This window comes from Phocoena sinus, chromosome 2 (genome assembly GCF_008692025.1).
Source record: "Phocoena sinus isolate mPhoSin1 chromosome 2, mPhoSin1.pri, whole genome shotgun sequence".
Taxonomy (NCBI): Eukaryota; Metazoa; Chordata; class Mammalia; order Artiodactyla; family Phocoenidae; genus Phocoena; species Phocoena sinus.
In genome coordinates, this window is record NC_045764.1 from 19,460,787 (window position 1) to 19,483,952 (window position 23,166).

General features: G+C 48.4%; 2 protein-coding genes across 2 annotated transcripts in view; both read right to left on the bottom strand.

The window, feature by feature from the left end:
• Positions 1–23,166, bottom strand: part of CAMK1D (calcium/calmodulin dependent protein kinase ID) — a 424,335-nt gene that overhangs the window by 7,313 nt on the left and 393,856 nt on the right. Inside the window, exons 7-10 of the mRNA XM_032621492.1 lie at positions 7,718–7,830; positions 6,126–6,204; positions 1,197–1,284; positions 158–275 (exon numbers count right to left, since the gene is read on the bottom strand). Coding sequence (XP_032477383.1) covers positions 158–275; positions 1,197–1,284; positions 6,126–6,204; positions 7,718–7,830 — 398 coding nt within the window. The remainder of the gene's footprint in view (positions 1–157; positions 276–1,196; positions 1,285–6,125; positions 6,205–7,717; positions 7,831–23,166) is intronic.
• LOC116748465 (histidine triad nucleotide-binding protein 1-like) lies at positions 18,433–18,792 on the bottom strand. Its single transcript, XM_032621495.1, has one exon. It carries the CDS (start codon positions 18,790–18,792, stop codon positions 18,433–18,435), a length of 360 nt encoding a protein of 119 aa, XP_032477386.1.

Here is a 23,166-nt window from a genome sequence, read left to right on the forward strand (position 1 = left end):
AAAATAGTGAATAGGATTGCTGGGAGTATTAAATAAGATCAAGTATTCACAGACCCCGACAAACAGTAGCTACTTAGCGAACGAGCGTCCCCCCTCTCTCCCTACTAGATTTGTCTCCAACGCCAGTTGGAAAGTTCTGTTTTTGCTACATACGCACAATCTTTTTGGCTGGCCAGACTGAGGCTGCTCGAAACACTTGTATTTGAACTGTCCAGGCTGCTGCCAAGATGTAGTTTTCTCATATGTCTCACGACGGCCGTGGCATTAAACGCTTGCTGAAATTTAAGAAGGGGAAAGGCAGACAAAATATTACAGCTAATTAGAAAAGACCGAGACTGTCTCCTATCATTTATCCTGTTACCCTAAGCAGGTCAAACTTCTGACAACGGTCTCATGATCCACTAGAAAGGAAACTGATGTTGCCTCTTCTTCCGAAAGTACATTCATCCTTTGACCCTCTCCCCCCAGGAAAATATATTTTGGAGATGAAAAGAGTATTTTTCTTCTGACATAATACCGTAGAATATAGAGTAAACGTAAGCCAATTCCCTCCATAATTTAAGAGAATGACTTCTAGAACAAGAGATGTATTATAATAATAGAGTACCTTAAAATATATTTTAAGCGTTTTAATTTTCTGATTATTGGTGTTTTGTCCTAAATAAAGTACATCAGTGGAATTACTGTCTGTGTAGTCTCTAGTTGTTGGCTCTCGTGCAAGAACAGCCAACTCTCAATTACCCGTGCTGTGAGAACACAGGGTAATGGATTAAATCCATCACAGTTTTACCAGAATGTACTGATGAGTTCAACTGAGATTTCCTGGGTTTTTTTCCCCCTTTTTATGTCACTTTAATAATAGTCAACCCTTCAAAGTTCCAGCAAAGTGAAGGAAGACAACAGAGATTATGTTCTTAAGAAACAGCAAATGAGGAAAAGCTGGCAATATTGCTATATTTTTGGATCACAGAGGGGAGATATTATTAAATCATACACTTTATCCCTCTCACACCACGATGCTCTCGTCAAGTCTTAATCCTTATCGGTTAAAATTAGCACACATTTGGGTGAGGCTATGGGGATTCTCATCAAACTTGGGGGATAGTAACACTTAGAAATAAAAAATGCTTGAACTGCAGGGCCAGTTTCGTTTGAGTGGTTAAGTTCACTGGGAATGTAGGAAACACAGGACTTACTCTCCACTTGCTTTTGGCGAAGTTCTTCCGGATCTGGGCGCTGACCGACTCGTGGATGTTTTTGCTGAGGGCTGTGTCACCAGCGATCCTGAAATGGAGGCAAAGATGCTTCTCAAGAGGGTTTCTTGGGGGGAGGGGGGCGTCTGACACTGGGTCCCAAGCTGCTTTCCTGGGGAAGCCATGTCCTGTCCCCTCCCACAGGTTTGCTGAGAGGATGGCATGTCACTGCCCCTCCAGGCTGCTTATTTCAATGCACAGCTCTTGTCTGAACGTCCATGACCCACCACCACTGCACTCCAAGCCCGGTCCCACCTCTGTACCCTGCACCCCCTCCAGGATGGGTCAGCACGTTCATGGTGGGCCACTCTGCCCGGCTCCCCCTTCTTCCCCTTTTCACCCCCATTCCTGCAACATCAGAGTCCACAAGGACAACACAACCTGAATTCAGCTCTCCTCTTTCTCCCCCTCCCCCAGCTTCCTACCCGCCGTGTCTCACCTCTGAGGTCTCAAGCGTGTCCCCCCACCTGGTCTGAGCACCAGACCCCTACCCAGGGTCTCCCCCCAGCCTCCTCCCCCCAGCCCCTCTGGCATCCCCAGGATCTCTGGTCCATGGACCTGCTCACACCCGGGGCCCACTGCTCCCTTCTGGCTCCATCCCGGCTGACCTGAGCTCTGCCACGTTCTACTCCCCTCCCTCCCCCCGGGGCCCCTCATCTTCTCTGTGCTCAGTGACAGGGTTCCCAGCCTCAGCTCGGCCCTGCTTGGCACACCTACTCCTGCATTTCCTAGAAAAGTTCTCAGAACCGCAAGAACCATGTCACCGCTGCCTTCCACTGGGTCCTTTACAACACTGGGCAATCTTTTCTCTAGTTCTTGCTTGACCTTAGCCTTCTATTAGCAGGGAGGAAGGGAGGTTTAGTTTCGACCTCCTGTCCTCAGAGTCCCCCCTCATCCTATTACTTCCTCCCTCTGCTTTATCATACCTCTTCTCTGCCCCCCCCCCCCCGCCCCGCCCCCCATCCGTTCTTACACCTCCCTCTTCTCTCTGGGCTTACAGTCGCCAGTCTCGTTGATGAGCTGGGGGTCCCTCCAGCCCATTCTTTTTTTTTTTTTTTCCTCCAGCCCATTCTTCTCCCTCACACCCCTTCTCAACCTCAATGCCACCTTTGCTCTACATTTGACCGCTCGGCCTCCCCCAATCTCACAGGAAGTTGCATTTTGCTCAGTCTTTTCTGGGCTTGAAGCCATCCATCTTCCCTTTCCTTTAGCACCAAACTATTCAATTCTGAGCTGATGCCTGATGCCTCAGAAGTAATTTCTTGGATCTTGGAACTGTTAAGGGGCAGACAGATGCCGGGGACACTGACCATACTTTCTGGCTGGCTGGTGGCTGGCAGAGCCCGTCAGGTCCGACTCCGAGGGCCCTGGACACAGACCAGACTGGGCACAGACTGCCGTGTTCAACCGATTTAGGACATGAGAGGAACAAGCTTGGGGCTTATTCAGATAGGAAACCAGCCCGGGATAAAAAATATGTTCCCACCACCAGCCTTTCCTTTTAGGAACCGAAAACATGGCTGGTGGACTCTGGAAGGTAAGTCTGTGCCAGGCTGGGCCTAAGTTTAGAATACCGTACAGTCTGCTATTCCCAGCTCAGAGCAAGACCCCCCCTAGATAGACTCCTCTAGTTTTCCCAGCAGGGTTGAAAAGACACAGCTCAGACGATACTCAGAAACGAACCAAGGCCAGGCAGGCTTCCATCTCCAACAACCGTCAATTGCCTGATTTCCCCAGATGCACATCAGTGAAGAGAAATACGTGAATGAGCAAGTCCACCCGAAAGCCCAGGCACGAGGAAGCTGGGGAGCAGATGTCGTTATTCAGCCTCTCCTCCTGGAGGCCTCACATGAGTGTTTCCTCCTGTTTGTAACAGCTGCATCCTCAGAAAAGGACGCCAGCTCCACCTTGGGGTGGTCAGCTCCTTCTTGGAAACCAGGGGGCAGAAGTGGTAGGAAGGACGGAATTCTCGGGCTGAGCACTGACGAGGGGGCAGAGCCCGCTCCAAACCAAACAGGCCGGGTGGCGGGGTGTCAGGGAGACTCCCTTCCCTGTGGGTGAGCAAAAGGCTGAGAGGGGAGGAAAATGCAAATTTTCAGTTATTCTAGGAATGTTCCGTGCTCACTTCCCACAGTGCCAGGGCGCGCTGCCTCTGGATAAGGACCAAGCGGGGCACACGGTGGCCCAGAGGCCGCTGTTAAACACTCTTCTTGGAGGTAACGCCACCTCGGCTCACGACAGCTCACGACCTTCCTCAAACGGGCAACTGTGCGGGGATATACATATATGTAGAGCTGATTCACTTTGTTCTACAGCAGCAACTAACGCAACCATGTAAATTATACTCCAATAAAGGTGTTAAAAAAAAAAGAAAGAAAAGAGAGAAAAAAACTTAAAAAAAAATAGGCACCGCAATCACGCTGCTGCTCCCGTCGGCCAGGGATCACATGGGATGCTCAGCGCTCCCAGCTTCAGCATCATTCACCCACAAGACCGGAGGCGTGGAGTCTCAGCACTGGAAGGGACTTTGGATGTCACCCTGACTGTCCTAGGAACTGAACAACGCCCCTGAGACAGGAGACTTCCCTATGAATCCGCACACACACACTTAAAGCTATAGGCACCCCCATTTCATCTGGGTCTCCCGACCCTCTCTCGCTTCCCTATTGCTGCCTCTAAACTAACAAAGGCCATGGCATTTATATCAATTCCACTCCATCAGGCCTGTCTGGCTCTTCTTCTCCACACACAGATCATTAAACTCTTCTCCTCGCCTTTGGGTGTTTTTGTGCTTTGTACACGGTCTGTTCTACCTGCACGGCTCTGATTGTACACTTTTCTAGTCACTTGCTCAAAACAGGCTTGGTGATGCCTGGTGTGTATCCCAAACTCCTGGGATCCATCCCAGTTCCTGTGGTCACCACAGCTTGTCTGGCTGGAATCCGGGGAGGGGAGGGGTCTCCATGAACGCTGAGGAGGGTGCAGAGTTGAAGCCCCCCTGGCTGGTCCAGCCTGGAATCCCCACCCTACCCTGGATGGCCCGGGTGAGGCTGGCATCTCCGTGAAGTCCTGCTTGATTCTGAGCCCACCTTGCCCCTCTGCCAGGCCCCTGACAGTGAAACTGACCTTTCTCTTCTTTGCTTTTTTTCAAAAATGTCTGGTGAAGGAGAGATGAGGTTTTAACTGGCCTTCCTGCCTTCCACAGAGTGAGGCTGGATCAGTGAACAAGTTCTAGGAAGCAAATCACTTCCCTTCTTTTGAGGTCATTTTCCTCCTCTCTAAGATAACCTCAAAAGCCTCCTACATGAAAGATAAATAAGTACTGGGGTTGTAACGTACAACCGGGTGACAATGGTTAACACTGCTTTATGGCATACTTGAAAGTTGTTAAGAGTAAAATCCTGAAAGTTCTCGCCACAAGGAAAAAAAATTTTTTTTTTTTTGTAACTAACATATTAGGCAATGGATATTAAGTAAACTTATTGTGGTAGTCATTTTGCAACATATATGGATGCCAAGTTATTATGCTCTGACACCTTAAACTTACACAGTGCTGACGCCAGTTATCTCTGTAAAACTGGGGAAAAAGTCTCATATAGCTGTAAAAGCCAACTGCTTATAAAATAAGAAAAACTTTCATATCTTCACTGTCACATACTTTGACCTATCATCCAAAGTGACTTATTAAAAAAATATCAGGCTGACACACAATCAAAACTGCCTCCTTTTCAGAAAATTCCTTCCTTCCCCTTTCCTTCTCTTGTCAGTTTGGGGTGAAGAGCATCATTTTGGAATCTGACAGTTCTGCCTGGAAACATTTCTGGCTTTGCTGTTAGCTAGTTGTGTCCTGTTGCCTAAGTTTCTTTATCTTTCTACATATATTTCCTTATCTCAGAAATGGAGACAAAAAACTACCTTACAGGATTATCATAAAAGAAAAAATGCGGTGATATTTTAATATGATTAGCACAGGGCCTGGGACATCATAGATGATAAATGACGGCTGTTATTATACATTAAAATACTGTGAAACTCGTCAGGAAAGGACCTTGGGCAGGTCCCCTTTGGAAGGCTAATCGGCACATGAGCCTCCGGAGAAAATGCTGCAGGAGACGGTAGAATCAACAGGGAACAGTGTTCTAGAGGACTGGTTGGGGCAGATGTCTCCTGAAGTCAAGGAGACAAGTCTGAGCATTGTATCGGCTATTTTACTACTCCTGGCCTTTGTTTCAAAAAGGAGGTTCACGGTGCTTTAAATAAGAAGAGCTTAATGACGCAATTGCTACGTGCCAGATGCACTAAACCCTTTCTGTGTGTGTATGACCTCAGTCACTGCTTACTTCAATCCTGTAAACTAGGTATTGTTATGCTCACTTTAAAGATGAGAAAATCCAGGCGCAGAGAAGTATAAACCCAAAGTCACTGGGTTCAACCCTAGTAAGTGGCACAAAAACAAGGTGGCCTCGGGGCACGGCAGGAAATGTAGTCCAGGATGTCGTAAACTGTAAACTATCAACTCATCCCTCTGGAGGTGAAGAAACACTAAATTGAAAAGCATCTTAAAAGGAAAAGAACATGTGACCTCAATTCATTTACGGACTGAGTAATAAGTTCAAGGAATAAAACTCCACTCTTAATGCCTCCTTTGGGAATCACCCTCACTAAAAATGATCCTAAAATACTTCGCATGAAGCGAAAAAGCTACAGCTCTCTTTTGTGCGTCTGCAATTAGTGCCTTCAGAAGACTGTGTCCTCGAGTGTTGGTTTGGGGAAAGGATGAAAGCCACCGGCCACATGGGATGCAAGCTTCACCCGTGGCTTTCACAACGAAGCCCCAGCTGACTGGCATCTCTAGCGGGTGATTCTTCTTACCACGGGTGCCGAGCTGCCTGCTCGCATGTGTATCTTTTATTTGGATCTTTCTCCATCAGGTTCCGAATGAAGTCTTTTGCTGTTCAAAAGGAAGGCACAAGAGGGGGAGTCAGTTTGTGGCTTGAGATATGACAATATGATACCAGGGTGCCTCTGTGGGTATCAAGGTTACCATGGAAACACGAGACCAGCCTTCCATGGACACTCGGGACCTGGGACAAAAAGGCAGGTGGTACCAGCATCTGGGGAAAAGGGAAGACAAGGTTTGGGTTTCTGAGTGGTGACCCAGTGAACGAGGAGCAGCCCGGCCAGGCCTGGGACCCTGCCTTCCCAGCTCGAAGTCCCTTCCCGCCGGCAGCTAGTGGCGCCTTTGTTTCGGGGAAAAGGTGAAATATCTTTGTCGCCAGGTGCCTCTCACTCAGCTCACTGCTGCCTTAGGGAGCTGTTTTGTTGACGTCCTCACGTTAGGAGCTCACCGATTCAACAAAGTCGCCCGAGCATCCACTGTGGATGCACAGCCCTCCAGAAGCCCCCTCTGCAGCCCCCGTGGATGATTACAACCAGCGAGCAGGAAATTACGGTGCAGGAGATGTGCCCTGGTGGGGAAGCAAAACTGCTTGGAGGCCCAGGACCAGGTATGACCCGGAGCAGGACACCGAGAACATGAGAGGTTGGGACCCAGAACCAGAAGATGACACGTGCCAGGCGGGAAATCTGTCGCCTTGTGGCGTCTGGCAGCTCACTGCCCACAGGGCTGGACTTCCGGGGGACAGCTGGGGCCCTTCCTGACTCAGGAGTAAACTACTCCCCATGTGGCTCTTTCCTGCAAGCCTTGGAGAACTATAGCCCGGTCCCAGGTTTTGGAAGATTGAGGAAGAAAGCAGGGCATTTCCAGTTAGGAGGAAATAACACAAATAATAAAATGGGATATTTGAATAGCTCATTCATTATTTCATGTGATCCTTACACCACCCACCAGGGTGGGAGTGGTATTATTACCATCCTCATCTTGTCAGGGAGGAAACTGAGGCTGGAGACATTCCATCTGCTTACGTGGGCCTTGGGTTTGATTTTTATCCCTGAGGAGGAAATGGTGAACTTCCCTGGGAATGTTTTGTGTTGCACAGACGCTGAGACTTGGGCTCTGGAGTGAGGACGTGGGCTCAAACCCCAGCTCTGCCACTTACTAGCTGTTATTTCACCTTCCGGGGCCTCAGTTTCCTCATCTGTCAAATGGGGCTAATAGTAATCCCCACCTGATAGGCTGTCCTGAGGACTGGGTGAACTAGGCACACATGCGGAGCTTAGAGTGCACAGCACACAGTAAGTAAGCCCAATAAACTCGAGCTAATACTGTCTCACTCCAGGGCACCCAGATCAGGGTACGGCCAGGAGTGGTGGAGAAGCGAGTCCCCATCCCTCAGCCTGGCTCGGGGCACGTGTCCCACACGTGTCCCAAGCCTCTCCTCGCTTCTCAAGTCAAGTCTAAGTGCGTAGCATCCTCAGGAGCCTCAGGACCGTTCTGAGCCCCCGGGGGCTGCTGGAGACTCAGGTGGGCTGGGCGTCGGGGTCCCAGGAGCCGAGAGACCTACCGGAGTCGGAGATGTCGTCCCAGTAGGGGGAGTCGAACTCATATTCCGCCTTGAGAATCTGCTCAAAGAGCTTGGAGTCATTTTCGTCATAGAAAGGAGGGTAGCCACAGAGCCTGGAAGACAAGAGGATCTCTTGTGAGGATCTGAACCGGCTGAGGACCCAACACCACGTGGTGGCTTGACATCCTGCCTGGGAGGAAGAGCTGTCTTCCCTGGAGTGGAGGACGCCTGCACCGTGTGCGCTACAGACGCAATCTCAGCAAAGGACCCACACGTTCTCTGGGCACACGTGGCACAGAAGTAAAATTGTGACTTCACAGGTAGCTAAAAGGGTTAACCCTGGTGGTGCCTGAGGGTCAACACATCTTAACGCTTTGCACGGTATTCACCAGAGTCCTGCACGCCCTGAACACCTACCAGGCCGCCCTCTGTGTATAAACGTTATTGATCTTACTGCCTGGGATATGGTCCCTAATAGATGATGGGTTAGTGAAACAAACCAAATATATGTTTGGTATACACTGCAAGACCTTTCCAGGTTCATTTTATTTAATAAATCATCCAAGGAAGAAAGGGAAATTTTATACACTTGAGTCACCAAATTGCCTCAAGTGGCCCCAGACTGCAGAGCATCGCCTCCCGTGCCCAGTTCAGGTATCTGGAGGGTTACAGTTTTGCCCATTAATATGCAGTAAGCAGAAGTTGACAAATTTTAATACCATGACCCTTTTTCCATTGAACTGTTTCAAAGTTGATTTTTTTTTTTTTTCGATACACGGGCCTCTCACTGCCGTGGCCTCTCCCGCTGCGGAGCACAGGCTCCGGACGTGCAGGCCCAGCGGCCATGGCTCACGGGCCCAGCCGCTCCGCGGCACGTGGGATCCTCCCGGACCGGGTCACGAACCCGCGTCCCCTGCATCGGCAGGCGGACTCCCAACCACTGTGCCACCAGGGAAGTCTCAAAGTTGATTTTTAAAAGATCATATGGGAATTCCCTGGGGGTCCAGTGGTTAGGATTCGGCGCTTTCATTGCTGAGGGCCTGGGTTTGATCCCCAGTTGGGGAACTAAGATCCTGCAAGACGCGTGGCACGGCCAAAAAGCATTTAAGAAAGGAAAAAAAAAAAAAGAGGATACTAGGATGTTGGTGCAAGAAACTTCTAGTTCTAGAGGTACTGACAGTCATAATAGAAGTAGGAATTTTTGTTAAATACCCCAAATACAATTCCTGCCATGAAATTGTGGGTTCTCACTCCCAGGTCTGCTACGGGCTCTGAGGTGACCTTTACCATTAAAGGCCAATGATGCATTTTCTGGACCAAAATGTCCTCATCTAAACACGAACAGGCCAGACTAGAAAATTCCTAATATTCTTTCTGGCTTTAAGATGCTGTGGGTCTATGCTTCCTCCCCCAATTTGCTTGGCTGGTCTACACTTGAGGCCCACGGCGGGCAGGCAGGGGCAGCCTCTGGTTGGGACTGGACATCGGGAAGGGGTGAGATTGAGGCTGAGGCCATAAGTGACGGACAGGGCAGAGGGCGAGGCTGGATTCTGGTGGGCCAAGCGCAAAGCTGGACGGCGCAGAACTTGGTTCCGGGCCCGAGACAACCCACAGGGTGGCAGCAGCCACAGTGAGAGAGTCCCGCCCCCAGACGAGCCCTGAATCTTCCCACGCAGCCCAACTTTGTTCAAAGCACAGCTACAGCCTAGAGACCAGTTTAATGAGAACAAGTGAACGGGAATCAACAGACTCCAGGCCTTCGAGGGATTTAGGCTGCCAGCAAGTAGGAAATTTAATGAAGGTTCAAAACACAGCTTTTAGTACAAATTTTCAGCCGCTCCTGCCGCCCTACACAGCATCACTGGTCATGCTGCACAGGGGAACGGCCGATGACACTTTTAAAGGCTGTGAGACATTCTGTGGGCTGATAAGATTCAGAATCATCTATCTCTACAAGGTGGATTTAGGGGCTAAGTGCCTGGAAAATTTCATTTTTAAAGATTTGCTCCTTTTGGCGAAGTAAGAGCCAGTGCTTCTGAAACCACGAAGCACATACTTCACTACCCAGGAAAGCCTGCAGCTGAGAAAGGGATATGGAAATGTTTCCCATAATGAGGATTTGGGCTACATGAAATGTGCATATTAGGAAAAGCAGACAGGGCAAAATGTTAGTTCATCTCGGAAAATAACGAAATTTTAGATGTGTGAGGTTTTTGTTTATTAACAACGGACTGTGTTTTACTTTACAGTTTGGCTTTCTTTTCAAGGAAAAAAAATCTTCAAGAAAATTCCAAGAAAGATTTAATCTTCTTGTGCCAATTTTCTTAAAGTAATCCTGATTTCTTCTGGTTTTAGCTCCTCTTTTGAGGGGGGGAGGGGGAGTAAAGAACACTGTGTTTATGTGTCTGTACTGAGGATGGAAGGAAAGGAAACGGATGGAGTCTGGGGACTGAGTTAAAATTAAGACAGAACATTTTTAAATAAGGGCTGAAACAGAACAGAAGGGCAAGGAGAAGTTGTAAAACCTTCCTCAGATCTAGAAGGTTCACAGAGTTCCCTGGTCAGGCTATTTCGTGAGCAGGTTTGTGTGGTGGGTTCGATTAGGAGAAAGACTTTGAGTTGTTTCTCTTTCCGTATACAGAATGCTGACTTCCGTGGTCCTGGATCACCCATTTGCAGATTTCATGTCTGTGTTCATATTTCACGTTATCAAACCATTTAAATAATCTACAGATGATCTCACTGTGGGTTCTCAAAGACGATAAAGCCACTCCCAATTGTTCTAAGCCTAAAAGCCCATGGTTCAGAACAACATCTAAACTTGACAACCCAACAACAGATTGTCACGCCCAACACGGGCAACTCGCCTTCATGGGCTCATCCATCACATCCATCCCAGCCTCAGGATGGCCGTCTAGAGAGAATGCTCCCACCTCCCGTCTTCCCTTTGCTACTTAGTCTGCCATCTCATCTACCTTGGCACACTTACACAAACATACTACTAGATTCTAGTGTAGCTTCGACTGAGCACTTATTTGGGGTCAAAAACTGCACCAAGGCGCTTTGCTGTATTATCTCACTTAAACCTCACTCTCCCAGGCACTTCCCTGGTGGTCCAGTGGTTGGGACTCTGCATTTCCATTGCAGGGGGCATGGGTTCAATCCCTGGTCGGGGAACTAGATCCCACATGCCGCGTGGTGCGTGGTGCGGCCAAAAAAAAGGATTAAAAAAAATAAAATTAAAAAAATATAAAAAAATACAAAAAAACGAAAACAAAAAACCCCTCACTCCCCCTGGAGGTGTGCTTCCCCAACACCTTCCCTGTGTCCTTCAGAGCCACCCTCCACTCTGCTCTGTCCCCGGGAGGCTGACCTGTACGGAGGGTTGACTGAGAGTTGAACTCTCTGGCGTCTGGTAGGGGGTTGGCCAGTGCGGGCCCCAGGGGAGATGAGGGAGGAAGGAGGAAGTCAGGGCAGGGTGAGTGTTGCCCTGAGCCTTTCCATCCAGCGCTCAGGCTGGTTACAGCCCTGGGCTGAGGGCCAGGCTGCTCTCAAGGGAGGGGACTCTACCAGACTCCATTGGGTGTGGTAACTGCTTTCTCCCTCCCCCAATCACCGAGGGTCTAAGGGTGCTTACGGCTCAGCTGCTATAAATCTCAAGGTCCTGGTGCTATTCCTTGTGGTCCCCTCACACCAGATCTGTGTATACAGTCCCTCATACAATCCTCATTTTAAAGGTAGAGAAACGGGGCTTCCCTGGTGGCACAGTGGTTAAGAATCCGCCTGCCAAGGCAGGGGACATGGGTTCGAGCCCTGGTCCGGGAAGATCCCACATGCTGCGGAGCATCTAAGCCCATGCGCCACAACTACTGAGCCTGAGTGCTACAACTACTGAAGCCCACGCGCCTAGAGCCCGTGCTCCACAGCAAGAGAAGCCACCGCAATGAGAAGCCCGCACACCGCAACTAAGAGCAGTCCATGCTCGCCACAACTAGAGAAACCCTCGCGCAGCAACGAAGACCCAACACAGCCAAAATTAAATAAATAAATTTATATTTTTTTAAAAAAGGCAGAGAAACTAACTTGCAGCAAAGTCAGGACGCCAGCCCTACCTGTCCGATTCCGGGTCTGTGTTCTTAACTGTTTTGCCTGTTCACTAAAGGGAAGGAGGCTTGAGAACTGAACCTTATGTTTCAGTCTTGACTTCGCATTCTCCCTGCAGGAAATTTCATTTGCCCACCGGTCCCTTCATCTGCAAACAGAACCTGGCGACTGGACGCTACTTCCCCAGCCTCATTTCCCACACTCTGGGTCTAGTAGCTAAGATGCTTGGGGTTGGTTCGCTGCCCACTGGGCACTTTTTGTTTCTGGACCAAGGTAAAGGTATGCACTCGACCTGGGCTGCCCTCCCCTGGCCCCTTCCATCGACTCTGGCACACCCCTGGAGACCGGCTGCCGTGTTACTAGTAAGACCCAGTGCCCAGCTGCCAGGTGGGGTCGGTGCCCTGCTCTGTGTCCCCACGGCCGCGGACAGAGCTCCGTGGTGACACTTCCTACACTGCACGCTGCCCTGACCTGTCCACAAGCTCCTTAAGGCAGGACCGCGTCTTATGTCTTACTCTTGTCTTTGGATTTTCAGTGTCCAGCCCAGGGTCTACCCGTGGCAGATCCTGGGTAAATGTTTGGATGAACAAGGACGTTCTTGAAAAAGAGGCTTCATCGTTGGCTGCTGAGCCCCCGGATCAGCTCTGAAACAGAGACATGGATGACGGATGAAGGATAGCCCACCACTGCCCAGCCCAGGGAGCTGTCAAAGTTCCCACCTACCCCAACTCCTCCCTCCTGTACCTCACCCCTCTCAGGAGGTGGCAAAAAAGCAATGCTCTGTGTCATTGACAGATGTTCCAGAAGAACCCAGTGTGCAGGGCCAGGTGCTGGGGGCAACCTGGCCTGTGTTTGTAGAGAGAAAGCAATGGGTTATCTAAAATGCCACTTTCGTCTTGTGGACAAGGTTCATAAAGGAGGTTTTCCATGAAGAGCACTTCTAACATAAATGAATGTGAAAATTGGCCATGGCCAACCATGGCTGGTTCACCAGGGCACAGTTATTCTTGGAAAATGAAATGCTGTGATAGCATAAGAGCTCCTGCTGAGAGGTCCTGAGACTTGACTGTGGTAATTATGCTACATTAAGGGACGTTCTTCCTCCTTGCTTGCCCTCGGCCATGTATATGCGTCCCTATAAAAATGGACACCTGCTGAAAAGATTTGCAAATAATGATCAGTTGTTACCTCTTTTCCCCTTTTATGTAACTTTATTATAATTCACCTCAATCTTCTATGTTCTTGCATATTTCTTGGACCTCTGAATTACAGATTTAAGGTTCTGCCTTTCCTTACGGCTTTTGGTACCAGAGACAGACACAGAGAAGACGGGAAGGAGCTGGTATCAGAAGTGCTGGTAGGCAATGAGATGTCACCTGTTAGGACGGCTATTATCAGAAAAATAGAAGTTAACAAGTGTGGGGATGTGGAGAAAATGAAACTCTTGTGCACCGTTGGTGGGAATGCAAAATGGGGCAGCCAGTATGGAAAATGTTACGGAGGTTTCTCAAAAAATTAAAAATGGAACTACCATGTGATCCAGGAATCCCTCTTCTGGATATATTCCCAAAGGAAATGAAATCAGTGCCTTGAAGAGATATGCATGCTCCCATGTTCACTGCAGCATTATTCACTATAGCCAAGACATGGAAACAATCTGTGTGTCCACTGATGGACAAATGGATAAAGGTGTAGACAGGGAAGCCATATAGGCAGGCGGCTGGCTTTGCAGCTGTGAGGAAGGTGGCTCTGAGGCAGGAGACAAGTTAGCAGCTGTGCTCTGGCAAAGGAAGGACAGGACGGCGCAGGTGGTGGTAGTTGGATCGGGGGAACAGATTCTAAAAGAGTTCAGAGGGAAAGCCGGGAAGATTAGGTGATCAGCGGTGTGGAGAGGGAAGGCCAGGATGCCTCCCAGGTCCCCAGCACGGACACGGGGGCTGCCGTCAACCGTGGTGGAGAACACAGGGGTAAGGGTGGGTCTGAGAGTGGCCCCGACACGTCACTGTGGCACCTGGCAATTAAAACTTCTCTTTTCAGTGGACATGGTCCCCCCTTGGGGAAGCAGCTCTGGGAAGTTGTGTCCTTACAGTTAGAAAATCAACACCTAATGTTCCACCCCAGCCTGGCTTCTGGAAAGACAGATGGCAGGAGCATGCTTGGGACCACTTTGGCCTGTTGGTGGGAGAGAAGGATGGAGAAAAGTGAACCCGGGTCTCTACTCAACCAAGTCCCACTATGGTCACATCCAGTAGCCTCTGTTCAGCCCTCTGCTCCACCACAGAGCTGCAAGGGGATGCAGAGGATAGAAAATCTGCTGTCCAGACCCTGTGGAACTCGGCAGGGCTGGGCAGAAGTTCAGGCCTGTCTCACTGACCCGGAGTAACTGCAAAATCAAGTAACACGTATAAGCAAGTTTTCTGACCACCTGAAATATACATCTTAAGTGCCCAAACATATAGCAAGTATTTTACATAAAAAGCATCTGAGCGCAACACTCCACACTGATGACTGAATCATCACTAGGAAACAGCAACCCAGATCTTGCCCTTTAGTCTAATTGGAAGAAGGGCTCTGAAGGTGAAGAGAGAAGTGATTTTTCAAGGGAAGGTGTGTTGCTGTTCTCTGAGGACTGACTTTGCTTTTGGACGAGTTTCGTGATGTGGTTTCCTCAGCCTGGGATTTAGAGAAATAAAGACACAGATTCAAATCCTGGCTCCAGCAAGTCCTGCTGGAGTGACTTAGGGGAAATTATATACTGTCTCCCAGTCTCAGGTTCCTTTGTGAAAGGAGGATAACAAGGCCCACCTTATAGAGAGATATTATAACATATATAACATACACTATATACTAATCTATATTACATATGACACACACACATGGATTGATGGGTGGATACAGACAAAAGATATACCATTTGAAAGCGCCTGTCACAAAACAATCACTATATACCAGCTGTCCACCCTTATCACCACTTCTTCTCTTTTCCATCCCACCAACTCCATCTCACTTTTCAGGCTCCTTCAGCTGAAATACTGTGAACTGGGACCCCGCTCAGCATCAGGAAGGCCAATGGGAGGGGGAGAGAACAGACGAGTCCTGAGGGACTCAGTTTACATTCTAAATGTGAAAACAAAGCAAGATATTTTAAAATTTTGTAACTAGTCTCAGAATCACCCACGAATGACCACACATCCCGACCTAAACTTCTAAACTGCTCTAGAAGGGAAGGAGAGAGATGTTCCCTCTGGTCAGGATTCTGTGCCCTGCGTGATGGATATGAGGACAGGATGTCCTGGAGACCTGCTTTTCAACCTTAATCTTTGTGGGCTGGTATTTCCAAGCATCTTGCCAAGGAGCCCTCAATTCTAGGAAGAGCTCAAGCTTCCCTGAGAACACTTACTCAAATGTATACTTGTGAAGAAAGAATATTTTTATGCAATTGAGCAAAACAACAAACCTGCACGTATATTGCAAACCAGAGGAGCCACATAGGGCCCACCCAGGCCCAATGGGTCTCTGAAAAAGACAAAATCAATCAAATCTGGGCATCCCTCCTCTGGATGCTAGTCTGTTGGATATGTAACAACCACTGGACAGCCAGCAGTTCACCCTTTGTCTCGGCTGTCAGTAGTTATTCAACAAGTGTGTGTTGGATGAATGTCTGGGACCCCATACTAAGGAATCTGGGTTGTATCTGTCTTCCTCTGGTTAATAGGACAGACTTTTAAAAATAATAAAATAAAGCAAAGCATTTTAAGCTGACAAATCTCTGGCAATTAGCTGCAAAGCCCAGCAAAATAGATTTCAGCGTATTATTCGGATTTATAGACCAGAATGACCAGTGAGACCCGAATGTTTACAAAAATGTAACGCAATTACTTCAGCAACTAGAGATTTGATTATGTGCATGCCAGAGCTTTCTCCTTACAAACTTGGAAGAGACAAGGGAAGGTTCACGTATTAGAACCACATGCAGGCTGACTTCGGCAAGGCATCGCTGGTGAAATGCAACGGATAAATGTCCCATGTCACCCCTGAGATCTGGTTAATACGTTGAACGCTGAGAAGGAGGAAGCAGATCAGGCAAAGACCTAGAGGAGGAAGGAAAGGGACACTGGAAGGTAGATGGGAAACACATCCCTTAGAAAGTTTATACACACCGGAGCTGAAGATCGGGAGCCAGGCAGGAGGGGAAGAAGAACAAACACTTCCCCAAGCGTGAGAAGTTAGCAGCATACTCCACTTGGAGTAAAATAGTTAAAAAAAATTCCGTACACAGTAAAGGGTTAGGCTGGACAAGACATCACGCAAAGCTGCTGTGTTGTGATCCAGGGTTCTACTTCCACGTGTATAACTTTTTGTTTCTTGCGTCAGCCAAACGGACAGCACCTCCAGGAAGTCTGGGGGATGAGCGCAGAGGCCGCACGCCTCCTCCTGCAGGTGAGGTACAACTGAAGGAGGTTCGGACAAACCCACTTCCGACTCAGCTCCCGCTGACAGTGGATCGGAGGGCTTGGTGGGGAGGAGAGGGTGAGTGAGGGGAGCATCCAACAGCTGGGATGTTGTGTTAGGAGAAACACAGCGAGACTTTCAGCAGAGCGATGGACCTGCACCAAGGGGTGCAGACACCCAGTCTGGAGGCAGTTAACACGCGCACTAACTGATGTTTCTGAGCCCCAGCGGATTCCCAGCTCTACTTTTGCAACTAGACTTTGCTTTTTTTGTTGTGGGGCTCTTGCTCCCTCCCTCCCTCCTCCATCCCCGCAGCGTCCTTCTCTCTCACATTCTGCTTGGGAAGCAGTTATGAATCTGTGCAGACTAACAGCCGCGCTTGGGAGATGTCTTGGTACCTCCATCCTGTTGGCCTTGGCTTTATGTTATTTTATTTTTTTTTGGTTATCTACCTGATTTATTAGCAATAGTTTGATGAAATCAATGGGAAAGTTAATAAGCCTAAGGAAAGTAGACTCAAGCCTCTTATATATAATATATAATCCCTCCAAAACTCCTCCCCCGCCCCAGACCTTCCCTCATAAAAAAGTCATAAAAATACGTAAAGCCATAAAGTATTAGGGGAAAATTTTTTTTTATAAATCCTCCTAGGGTTGGAAAGGCCCTTAAAAATATGAACTAAATTAAAAATTGATACATTAACTATATATTTTAAACACCATAAACAATGTAAAAAAATGACAGTTGGAAAAAACTCACTTGTAAGACATATACAGCCAATTTCCCTAATCCACTCCCCCTGAATTTTTGAAATCACTAATAAAATTAAACATTTAGAAGAAAAACAATTTACAATAAAATGTGTCAAAACCTACTGAAATGGTCTTAGGGATTAAAAATGGAAGGAACCCATAAACATAAAGAGAACGAGAGAAGAGACAAAGCAGGTAAGAAGTATTAAATAAATTTTAGAAGCTGGAAAGTGCCTACATGAAGGAAAGTAAAGAAGCAGAACTATTTTCCCTGTGCAACCTTAGAGAGGCTAGGGTTCATGGCAAGACCAAAAAAAAAAAAAAGTTTTGCTATCAGCCTACATAAGAACTCAAACCCTGAGATCAACCCCCAACTCTCCATAGCCAGAGTCATGCAAAACTTAAAAGTTTTTGCTAGTTTGCACACACATTCACAACAATGAGTTTTCAATTTGGAGAGTTAATTCTCAATAATATATTTTCAAGTCTTTATAATCAATAGCGTTAGGTAACAAGGAAACACCATCGCATGGCTTCACATGGTCATCAAAGATTCTGTGACAAATCTACTTTCATCCCTTCCACACTACCCAGTAGTCCAGGGGAAACATGTGAGCTGGACAAAAAGCATTTTTGTTACACCTACAAGTGTCACTTTCTGGATCAATCACATCACATGCTCCTTTGTTCTTAGAAAACAAGAGAACTGGACTAGAAAGTCTTCTCCTGGACTAATATTTTACCCTAAAAGGATGTTTCAAAGCTAAAGCTAACTTTATGAAAATTTTAAATTTGTCTTCAAAGATCAGTCGCAGCATTATTGCCATGTGCATATGCTGAGTCCTCCTTGGGGAGAAAAAACCAAAACCTCCCAAATTATGAACTCCACCTTCAAACATTCCAACGAATATTTTAAAAAAAGAAGTCAGGGCTTCCCTGGTGGCGCAGTGGTTGAGAGTCTGCCTGCCGATGCAGGGGACAAGGGTTCGAGCCCTGGTCTGGGAAGATCCCACGTGCCGCGGAGCAACTAGGCCCGTGAGCCACAACTGCTGAGCCTGCGTGTCTGGAGCCTGTGCTCCGCAACAAGAGAGGCCGCGATAGTGAGAGGCCCGCGCACCGCGATGAAGGGCGGCCCCCGCTTGCCACAGCTGGAGAAAGCCCTCGCACAGAAGCGAAGACCCAACACAGCCATAAATAAATTAATTAATTAATTTTAAAAAAGTCAAATACAGAATTCAGACCATGCAACAATTTCTTTTATTATGTATGGGTTTTTCAAAATTATTTCTGCAATCTCTCCATACACAGGCAAAAAAAGTATTGTTTTGCGTATTGGAACTTGCAGACCTGATCACTGCATAGAGAAGGGAAAATTATCCCTACAACACGCTTACTCAGGAGGTCAATTCATCTGCCAACCTCCAAGAACATGGAGGTGAACACGACAGACTGCCCCCCATCTGAACCTTCATTCGCCACCACTCGATAACGCTTCTTCAGGCCCAGATCCGCAGCACATTTCTTGCCAACAATCATTAAATGTCCAAGAAGACTTTCATCGCCGTCTGCTGCCGAAGGAATCGGGGATGTATGTTTCTTGGGTATCACCAGAAAATGTGTTGGTGCTTGAGGGGAAATGTCGTGGAAAGCAAGACACTGGTCACCCTCATAAATGATTTTGGTTGTGATTTCCTCGCGAATGATCTTCCCGAAGATCGTGTTGCCACCAGGCCGGGCGGCCTGAGCCTTGGAGATCTCATCTGCCATCTCGGCCTCCCTCCCGCGCGGCCGGCCGGGGAGAAGCTGGCCTTGGCTTTTGATTGAACTTTTCACTTGTCCCCTGGCCTCCGATGGCTCTCTCCCAAGGCACTTCTGAGGATGATTAGAAACTGTTTGCATTCTCAGAGGGGCATCCCTGGAAGTGCACTGTGAGAGCACAGCAAGGTGATCGGAAGCCGGAAAGCGGTCTTGTGTGTTGCCCGACTCCGGTGCACCTGTACTTGGCACTGAATCATGGGCTCCCGGTCCCTCCATCTGAACCACCTCCACGAGTGTTTCCGGACTTGCTGGTGTGAACTGGTACCTCTCCCCTTCCCACCTCCGTCTCTTCCCCTCCCGGGCACAAATCCTGCTCAGACTGAGTGGTCTGAGTTCATGACTCTTGTTACTACAGCTCCTGGCAAGCTGACCATTTCCCTCTCTGTGCCCCCTTTGGTTTTTTAACTATCTCTGTACTGCCTCCCTTCCGTCTCTGTGCTGCGGTGCTACATTCCAGACGGTAAATCTTTGAAAACATAATAAAAGCCTCTTTTGATTCTTTCAGTTTGCTCGGTGTGGTGCTAGACGAGTTCAACATCCTGATATTCAGAGATTATATTTTTCCCATTACTAAGTGTTGGTGATATATATTTATTTATTTATTTTTGGCTACGTTGGGTCTTCCTTGCTGCGCGCGGGCTTTCTCTAGTTGCAGCGAGCGGGGGCTACTCTTCGTTGTGGTGCGCGGGCTTCTCACTGTGGTGGCTTCTCTTGTTGCGGAGCACGGGCTCTAGGCGCACAGGCTTAGTTGCTCCGCGGCATGTGGGATCTTGCCGGACAAGGGCTTGAACCCATGCCCCCTGCACTGGCAGGCGGATTCCTAACCACTGCGCCACCAGGGAAGTCCCAAGTGTTGGTAATATATAAGTTCAAAGCCGGATCAAACCTTCCAAGTTATATTTTAAAAATTATGTCTCAAATTGAATGGAACATCTTTTATCAAACACAGTAAGCACATCATCTCCTTAGATAATTGGGTCTTGGAGGATAAACCATCGACCTCCCCTGCCTGACAGCCTTGCAGATATTTGAAGACAGTACTTCCAAGCCCAGATCACCGTACCCCGCTCTTACGGAGCCTTCCTCAAGTTCTGGGCAGGGTTCACATCTCTCCCCTGGGAACTCACCCTGCTCTTGCCTCCCATCTCTGTGACAGCCAGCAAGACTGGATTGTAAGTTATCTGTTTACTGTCTGTCGCCACAGTAGCGACTCTGTGGCCAGGCAGCAATGAATCCAGCTCAGCAGCCTCATGAGATTGCCGGGCACATATTAGGATCAATAAGTGTTAGTTAAGTGAGTGAATGTCAATCCCCTGCCTTCCACTCTCCAGGCTAAATATCCCGATGCATTTAGATACTTAAATGACAGTTTCCAGGAGATGATGCTTTACATGAAATGTTTTTCCATTTGGCCTGAGGCGGCACCATTCAGTGTGTAAAAGGAGCCATTCCCTTCCTGCTTCTCCCACTGGGTGCCCTCTCTACCTGGGGCTTTGCAAAGACAAAGGCACAGATACGGGTGGATTCCACCCTCCGTGAGGTCACTGGCAGGAAGCTGCTCCCACCACCACGGAAGACGCAGAACTTCTTCACCTCAGTGACACGGCTCGTAAAATTTCCTCCATCACCCTGTGCCCGTCCCTGCACTCACTTTTTGAAACCAGGGAGTATTTTATGTTGGGCTCTTTCCTAAGGGTTAGAGGTGAACCAACTGTCAACAGACAACCAACCGTCTTTCTTCCAAAGCAGCGAAGAGAGGGTCACAGGCCCATCAACAAAGCTGAAATATGGTCAAGCAGGACTTGTAAACAAAAGGCGTTTAGGCAGCCACAGGGTCCACTCAGTATAGACTATGGCGGGGGACGGGGGGAGAACTGGGTATCTTTCTGAAAACCCTCAGAAAGCAGCCATACTGAAATGCAGTTGGCCAAGTAAAGTCCGTGAACCCGTGAATTATAACCAACCATCAACGCCTGCTAAAACAAAAACGGTGAGGCTGGAATGACAAAGGAAGGGCGGCAGGGTAGTGGCTGGTCTTCAAGGCAGGAGGAAGGAGCAGCCGGTGTACGAACTGTCTGCACGCACCACTCTGACCGGCCGATGCGTACACCTGTGCGCTTTGTCAGAAGTCACCTTTGGGAGAGAAAGGGGACCTGGAGCCCATGACAGCCTTTATGAAAACACCCAAGGCCATCCAACTCCATCCAACTCCACTGCTCTGATCCCTCATTCACTAAAGAAATTCCCCATTTGAATTTGCTTTCTCCTGGAGCTCTTCTCCCGGAACTTGCTAGTTTGATGACGTGCCTATCCTATGAACGCACAGGGCATGCCTCTCATTAGGATTTAATAAACGGACACTCTAATTGTGTGTGTGTGTGTGTTTTTAATCTCTTTGGAGTCTGGCTAGTGTGAATCAGTTCACTGGGATCACCTGAGCAAGATTAAGCAACAGACCTGATTTTGTTTCTAAACGTCTAAAGCCAAAGTTCAGACCGTGAACCCACGGCGGCCTGAATGCGGCTATGTGTCCCGCTCTGCTGTAGCATATGAATATAAGATGACTGCTGCCCGCTGACAACGCCAGTCCATTGTCCCACCCTCATACTGAGAGTACTAGTAACAACCATCACAATACCCCAGGCTTGGATGTTCACTGGGGTTCAGTAATTACAACGCATTCTCTCCTGCTGAAGCTTGGGTTCATGCCGCCTCCCTGGGACATATGTATCCATAAAGAGGCAGCTGTCAGTGGTGGAAAGAATGGTGACTACTTTGGTGACGAGCGTCCATTGTCTCAGAAAATGGATGTGGCATGCGGGTTAAGCATCCTTAGTTCCATTCTTACAAAGCTAATTATGCTCTACATTGGCCCATTTAGTTCTGTGACCTAGTTTAGAAAACTGAACCATGTAGGCGGCCAGTCACAAAGTAAGGGTGTGACCAAAAGTATTGGCCTGGGATTTCCTCTAGGCAGAGAGGTCACAGGTCACAGCATGGGTAAGTACCCTCACCACCCACGGAAAGTCCACCCTCACCATCCAGCCTGCCCTAATGCCCTAATCTCCTTAAGATCTCAGTTTTTATACCAGCAAACATTCACCATGTTTCTCCACAACATGTTGTATCCCTGGCCAGAATGTAGGCAAGTGATCATTCAACAATCTCCTTGAATCTGTCAGTAGAAAGGCAGCCTACACGGAATCACAAGATCGAGTTTGGACAGTGAGACGTTGATTCTCATCTTGAGTGGGGAACTTTATTTCCTTGGAACTTGGGCTATCTTGGCTGAGCCAACCTCATCAGCCTGGACACCAGCAGATTCATCACGGTGTCCAGCCCGCTCCATCCTCAATCCTTCCCAGCAGCTTAGGCTACTCAGGCAAAGATGTGTTTTGCAGGCCCTGATCCCCAAAGGAAGATTCCTGGGCAGGGTAAGGACCTATCAAAAGGGTTTTAAAAACATGAGTCTCCTTGTTAGGAAAAGATATCTCTCCTGCCAAATGATGGATAACAGAAATGAGTGTGGAGATCCAAAGAGAACCGATTCATCAAGGACCTGCACTGACAAAATGAAGAACGTCTGCATGGCACACGGAGAGGAGAAAATGCGGTGTCTGTCACAGCCACCATTGCTGCAACCTGATATCTCAGTGTGACAGGTTCATCAAAGGAAAATAATACCGCTGCACCCCCCAAATGGCAGAGACTAATCTCTTTCCCATTACAGGTGATGTGAAGAATGAGGGGCTCTGCACGGATCCCCGTGTGCTTCCTATTGGTCACGACCCACTCAGCAGCCTTCCTCACCAGTCTTCAGATCCAGGATGGGATGGGAAGACCGGGCACAGAGAATCCGTGGGAAGTAGCCAGAGTCTGAGGCTGAGGTCCACGAGTTCTAGCTTCCGACACTAGTTCAACCTGGGGCCAACCTTGTGCTGGGAACACCAACCCGGCTAGAGCCTTTCACAGAATATTTTCATCAGTCCTCAAACATGCCTCAGGCACCCCTGTTCCTGTGCCTGCATCCCTCCCCTGGTTGGGATGCTAACCTCTAGCTTCTCTGCTTATGTTAGACTTTTCCAACCTTCTAGACATCATTGGAATAGCGGTGCCCCCTTCCTGAATACTCCCATCCTCCTCAATGGTGGCTTCATCCTAGAAACTCCTAGAGCTGTACACAAGCCTTGCTGTCACTCAGTCTACTTAGGAAACTACTTGTCCCGCCGTATACATCGTTAGTGCTCTGATGAGAGGCATCATGTCTTTGTCATCTTGATTACCTTTAGCACCTACTGCAGTACCTGGAATAGAGAATGGACT